General features: G+C 46.6%; 1 protein-coding gene across 2 annotated transcripts in view; it reads left to right on the forward strand.

Annotated features, from left to right (window-relative positions):
* Mcoln2 (mucolipin 2) overlaps positions 1–7,073 on the forward strand; it is a 49,576-nt gene that overhangs the window by 36,773 nt on the left and 5,730 nt on the right. Inside the window, exons 10-11 of one of the 2 annotated variants that reach the window (XM_031375760.1) lie at positions 347–448; positions 555–677. The exons of the other annotated variant lie outside the window; for it this stretch is intronic. Of the exons in view, the coding sequence (XP_031231620.1) occupies positions 347–448; positions 555–677 (225 nt within the window). The remainder of the gene's footprint in view (positions 1–346; positions 449–554; positions 678–7,073) is intronic. 2 annotated transcript variants of the gene reach the window in all.

A 7,073-nucleotide genomic window follows, 5' to 3' on the forward strand; every position in this document is an offset into this window, starting at 1 on the left:
CTCCTCCTCTTCTTCCTCTCTTTTTCTTCTTTTTCTTCTTCTGCCTCTTCTTCCTCTACTTCTTCTTCATCCTTCTCTTCCTCCTTCTCTTTCTCCTTCTCCTTCTTCTCCTTATTCATTCTTGTTTTGAAACAGAGCCTCACTCTGAAGTCCAGGCTGGCCTAGAACTTACTATGTTGTCCAGGCTGGCCTTGGAGATACATGTTGGCTCTGTAGTCTCAGCTTCCCAAGTACTGAGTGACAGACATACGTATGGGATAGTCAGTTCTTCTCATCCATTAAAGGGAGGTGAGTAAGCCAAGGGGACTGGAGTGTTCGACTCCATTGTTTTCTTCTCCCTCCTCAGAACCTCACGAACTATGACCTGTGCAGCATCTTGCTCGGGACATCAACGCTCTTTGTCTGGGTTGGAGTCATCAGATATCTGGGTTACTTTCAGACATACAATGTAAGCTCTTGGAAATGCCATTGTGGTTGACATGGGCTCCTCCTCCGGGTTCTGCTGGCTGGCTCTCATTCTCTGAGCCCAAGCTGTCCACTTCTTTGTCTTCCAGGTGCTCATTTTAACCATGCAAGCCTCATTGCCCAAAGTCCTCCGGTTCTGCGCTTGTGCTGGCATGATCTACCTGGGGTACACATTCTGTGGCTGGATTGTCTTAGGACCGTACCATGAGAAGGTGTGTAGCATCAATTCTTTCTGCATCGAGGGCACACGGGGACCTTTACCTTGGTCTCCAGCATTAGCTCTGCCACTCTTCTGCAGCAAACACCCTTGATGTTCATACCCAAGAGCTTCTTCTTCTGTTCCTCTGCCGTCTCCTTGTCAGGATATCGAACTGACTTTAGGCTATTGGAATCAGAACACCTCTCCTATTGGAATCAGAACCTGGCTGTGAGAATCTGACACAGCCAATCAGCTGATTGGCAGTGAATGGTGTTTAACCTTTGGGATCACAGTTAGCAAGCTAAAACAAAAGTAAGGAAATTAGGAGAGAGTTGTTCTAGTGTGAAGCATTAGGGTCGGCATCCATACTGGCCCTTCCCGATGAGCACTTCACCTGTCTTGACATTCGTGCACAACCTTGAGGGCTTTGACAGTCTCAGGTCTGCGTCTTAGCTGAGTTTCTAACTCTATTTTCTTTCCATCATTATCCTAAGTCCAGGACCAAGCTTATGGTCAAGCACATGGTCAAGCACATGGTCAAGCTATGGCTAATCCCAAGAGCTCTGAGGAAGAAGTGCTGTGAGTTCAAGGCCAGCCTGGGCTAATATTCTGGGCTAGCCTAGGAACAGAAGGAGACTGTGTCTCAAAACAATGATGTAATTGATTGGTAGAACATCACAAGGAGAAATGAGTGAGACTGTACTCCAGACCAAACACTGAAGGGTCATTGCACCTCACGGCATTTCTTTCCCCGTCGCCCGGTCCTTGGAACAACAGAAAAAGGACAGCAGTCTCACTGTCTGGAGTAGTGCTGCATGGAACCTTCCAGGGCCTCTCTCATGTCAGACACAATCCCGTCACTCCTCAGACACCCAGTAAAGAGAAATGGGGCAGGGAACACAAGGGATTTCCTCCAAGTTTGTATAATAGCTCAACCCTAAGTTCTGACCTCGACATTAACAATACTGACATTGACCTTGACAATATGCCCTTTGTAAGCTTTTCACAGAGAAAGTGACATACATGGCTCAGACCCTCCCTGCTGTCCCTGTCCAATCAAACCCTACTGTGGAACACCAGCATTCGCTGTCGGTCACATTTAATGTGTCCAAAAAGAGTCCTGATTTTTTTTTTCCTGGAATAGCAGTACAATGAGCAAAGAGGCGGCCTCCAGCGTAGCAGCAAATCCTGACGGTCCTATTGATCTTCCCTGTCTCGTGTCACGTCTTTGAAGGTGACTCACGGGTAAAGATTGCTCTTTGCTATGATAACTCTAAGGTAGAGAGCTCACTGTCTTACCAAGTCCTGGAGAATTTGCATTTTTCTTCCTCTTGCTTGCCTCTTGCTCCTGGAGCAGCTTCACCTCTCTGCCACTAGAGGGCACTGTTGCACCGTGTGGGATAAATACTGGGCCTAATGAGGCTTTCATCAATCCATTGGTCCCAAGACAGCCAGACAAGTGGTCCTATGTCCTTTGTCACACGCTCTGTGCAGTTCTGTCCCCAATCATTATTCTGAAAGGTTCGAAGTTAATACTGTTTGAAGTTTACTGAATGGCTGCTATTCTTTGCTTTTTGTTAGGCCTGGTGTCCAAGTTCTTTATCTCCCTGGCTGTCCCTCCTCTCATTTGTCTTCTGTCAGTGGGATAAAATGCCCAGCAGACCAACTCTTAAGGAAGAAAGGCTTATTTTAGCTCGTGGTTCCAGTGCAAGGTCACTTGGCCCAGTTGCCTTAGGGCCTGTGACCAGGCACTGCATCATGGCAGGACATGACAGAGGAGGCCTGTCTGCCTCCGCGGTAGCCGAAAGGGAAGAGGGAAGCAGGAAGGGTTGGTTTTCCAACCACCCTTTCGAAGCATATCCCCAGCGGTCTCCCACTAGGCACTGTCTCCTAAGGTCGCCTGGAGGAGCTACAGTTTGGAGACCAAGCTTTTAACACCTGTGCCTCTGGGGTCATTTTGAGGTCAGAGCTGCCATCCCCCATCCTCTCTTCCCCGTGAGATGGTGCCATGCTTTATGGAGAGAGAAGAAGAACCTCGATATACCAAGGCGTTCTCTGCAGTCACCCAGTCAGTAAGCCACAGTGTCCCCACCGGGCCTGCCCAGCCTCCGTTAGCACGCTTTGATATCAAGAACTGAGCATCAAGGCCAACATTCATTAGCACTTTTAAAATCCGCAGCTACCTTGCGTGTGAAAACCATCCACCCTTTAAAACAAATGAGCCAACAGAAGACTCTAACGGGAAGGTGTCGGGAAAATTCTTATTTGGTGAGACCGACTGGAGTCAAAACAGCAGGTTCTAGCTTCCTGGCTTCCTGTTACACATCTGAGCTCAGCCGTTCAGCCCCAGGGACCCAGCCGCCACATCTATGATGCTCGTTTCCAGCACTAATGGACTTTGGCACCGTGCTCCCTGAAAATGCCTAGGCACCGAGAGCTAAAGACGGCTGATCGTCTTCTACACCGCATGCTGAATTATTAAGCACCTCTCTGATGTGGCTTTTACATTTCCTGTCTCCAGGGGACTATTTTTTTTTTTACTATGATGTATGAATAATAGTATTATATTATCTCCATTTTACAAATATAAGAAGAACAAGCCACTGATAAATCATTGCACTTTGCTGAGGCCAGGGGCAAAATCATGAAATTTCCAAAGCTTCCGGTCTAGCCCAGACACTCCGCTTATTCATAATGAGCCAGCTAAAACATTTTACCATTACAAAAGATTCCCTCTGCCTGCCTTCAAACCATACTTTAAGTCATTCTGACACGGAGATTGCAGGCTGCATCCACATTTAAATGAGAGGTCTTTCAGCTCATCCACAAGCATCATTTGTGACGTAAATGTTTTGTATCCTTCTGTGATTTTATACGACCACCAGGACTTTTGAATGGAACTACCTACCCATTGGCTTTTTATTAGCAGTCTCTGTGCACATAGTGCTGTCGAGACTGGGTTCCTAGAAGTCAGAGACTGTGACTAATTCCTCTTCATGTTTTTGGTACCCACTCTGGTGCCTGCAATGTGTCAAGTGCTCAGCGAGTTTGCTGGTGAGAGCTGGTTGTCCTTCCAAGGTATGATGGCTGCCCGGCACTGTCAGCCTACCTAGTCTGAGCATCTCCTCCGACACATCTCTAGGCCTAAACATTTGGGTATTTCCAGAAAGTTCTAACAGAGGAGGGAGGACTCATCCTAAATGTGAGTGCCACCACATAAGGGCTCAGAGTCTAGAATGAATAAAACGGGGGGGTGAGAAAAGAAAAGTAGGAGAGAGCCCTGACTCTGATTTTTGTCCCACTGAGATGCAAGCAAGTGGCTGTTGTACACTCGCACTGCCCCACCTTCCTGACATGATAAATTGTATATCTGACATTCCCTCCCCTCCCAAAAAACCTGTAAGGAAGATAATCCTCCTTCCTTGCCAGGTATTTGTTCATAATGACAAGAAAATCAGTTAGACATGGGGTCTTGCTGTGCCTAAGAGCAAACCAATGGGCTATCTAACTAAAGACATTTTAGTACCTGCCCACTGGCCTCCTTTATGCTCATGTGTGGAATGTGGCCGCTAAAACAACTTTGGTTATAGTCTATTCTTGTAGAAAAATGACCCAGTATTCTACAGTTACTTTATTAGGTCTTTGCTATAATCTGGTGGGCTATAATAGGTATAATAGTTATGAATACAATAATGTTGAGATGGGCATTATGTCTATACTGAGCATTCACACAGGAAGCTAAAGCATGGATCTGATAGGTACTGACCAATAAGCTAGCTGAAGTTCTGAAACAGGAAGCATACAGTGTTAGAGGCATTGAAACGAAAGCGACAGACTGACCAGGTTACAAAGGAACTGATGAACTTCAAGATGCTGTTAGAATTTCACTGGCATCCAGAGAAGCCAACTTTAGCCTGATTACTCTGTTAAGCTGGTGACAGTGGGAAACATGCCAGGAACTTCCTGCCTTACTGTTAAGCAGTCTGCATACCTAACTGCTAAGAGATCCGCTCAACAGAATGCTTCCTGCAAGACTCCAAGGAGAGCAACATTAGTTCCTCTCTGCAGAGCCGACTTTGCAAGGGCTTGAGACTGATCGCTCATTGGGACATGTTCTCCTCCTCACATCCTGCCCTGCTCCATCTAGTGGTAAGACAAGTGTAAGATGGGAGGTTTGTTCTGCACCTGAGGTATAGAAATGCATTTCAGGACAGCTAACAGACAGCCCTACCACATTCCGTAGAGTTCTTGCTGAGAACGGAGCAAGGGCTGCAGCTGACGGAGCATCCTATCCCCAAGTAGACTTTGATTTAGCTCTTGAATGTCAACTTTGATGCAGAGGGAAAAGAAGAGTGCATGAGAGGAAGAGACCAGATTCTACCAGGGAAATGTGTGGTGGTAAGAGCTAAGCATGGATATTAATATTGACAAGAGACAACCACGAGGCTACATGGAAGAAGAACTTACTGGAACCTTCTGTTCTTATGCTTTCAGTTTTATGGCTGTATGCAAGAGAAATGGCTTTAAAGCTATCTTTGTGAGACTTAGGGGGCTCTGTTTGCTTGTTTCAGTTTGGATCGCAGGGTAGAGAGACCATCATGCCAAAGACCTCCCTAGAAAGGAATGGCATCAGAAGGAAGAGGGAGGGAAGCTCGTGTCATGAAGCATGTGGGCTTTGGAAGACCGAAGAGTAGGGAGATTGACTGGCCATGCCAGCATAGACTTGAATGTTCTCAATTATTTTGGCACAGATGTTTCTTTTGGGTGGAAGTTGGCATCAGTTACAGGAACAGAGGAATTTGGAAGGAGAGCCCTTTTCTTGGATAGGGAGATGGGAGGTTCATTTTGTTACCTGTAACATGACAGCAGGTCCTACTTCTCCCATGACGATGTCCCATGATGGTGATCAAGGCCTTGGATGTACACAAGGCCATGCTCAATTAATAAACATAGAGACCCTGACCCCAATGTCAGGACGGATTGAAAACTCTACAGTAACCCTTTTCATGTATTTCTGAAAACCATACTGTCTTTTGTTTAGTAAGTCACTATTACCCCAGCAGTTTTTCATATTCATCTACTGCTTAAACCCCTGGTTCAAGGCACATGTTTATTAATGACATACAGTTTGTTTTAGTGGAGTTGGAGGTAGTTTGGTAATTCTTCAGAGCCAGGATGACTGGCTGTGGATTCTTGTGATATTCTGTGTTAGCTTTGCATCAGTGCTTAAGCTCCACCTGCTTACCTTCAGCTGAGCAACCGAATGTCCCAGTTCCCACCTGGCACCTCAGTTACACTGTGTCTAAAATGTCTATTAATAGCCCATCAGTAGTAATTTTTCTTGTGGCTGTGACAAAATATCTAACAAAAGAAACTACAGGAAGGGTTCCCTTTGGCTTGCAGTTTGAGGGTACATTCCACCATGCTGGGGAAGTCACCGTGGTGAGACCATGAGCTAGTTGGTCACATGGCAGCCACAGTCGGGAAGCAGAGAGAGAGATCGATGCGGGTGCTCAGCTCACTGCCTCCTTTTTTATTAAGCCTGGGACTTCAGTGAGCCCAGGCAATGTTGCCACCTACATATAGGGTGGATCTTTCCACCTAAGTTTAACTAGAAATTCCTCCGACACTCCAGGGGCCTGGAGGGTCTTAGGCTCAGACACTTACCAGGGGCATGGCAGGGTCCTAGGTAGTTCTGCATCAGCTCTAGTCTACAATCAAGATTAACCATCACATGACCCCTCCCAGCCTTGCTGCAGATACACTTTCTCCAGCATCTCTTTTTTTTCTGGGGAGGACTCTTTGCCTCACTTAGACTCCTGATGTCACCTCTGACTGGCATCTGCCCTTGGGCTATCTTGCTTTAGGAGATCTCTGACAAGCTTTTTGTTTTTGAAGAAATATGTGTCAAGTTGCACTGTTCCCACAACTGAGACGCCACTCAAGTCTGCTGTGAGCTGGATTGAACCTGATGTATACCCAAGTCTCAGTGAGGCTCTGGGCAATTCAGCGCAAATGACTCTCGTCAGCCATTGCTGTGTGTCTCAGAGCTACAATTTCCCACAGTCACTAAATATAACCTTTCCCTCCCTTTGTTGAGAACTAGTTTGGAGTGTCATTGAGCATATATGTCTCACCCCAGCTCTGCCACACGCCTTGCTGTCTATCTTAGCTGTGGCCTGTCTTTGAGGGTGGGAAGTTCCTGGAAAAATATTCACCGTATGGTTGGGGAGTCTATGACATAGCCTTTTAGAAAAACCCTTTTATATTGTGTGGAGTCTCAACCTTTTCCAAATGTTGCTGGCTATAGTACAGAGACATCATAATACTACTAATGACAAAAACAGCTCAAAGAAAACCAGCTCCCTGCAGCCCCCTGCAGCCCCCCCTGCCCCCTGCAGCCCCCTGC

Source organism: Mastomys coucha, unplaced genomic scaffold, assembly GCF_008632895.1.
Source record: "Mastomys coucha isolate ucsf_1 unplaced genomic scaffold, UCSF_Mcou_1 pScaffold16, whole genome shotgun sequence".
Lineage (NCBI taxonomy): Eukaryota > Metazoa > Chordata > Mammalia > Rodentia > Muridae > Mastomys > Mastomys coucha.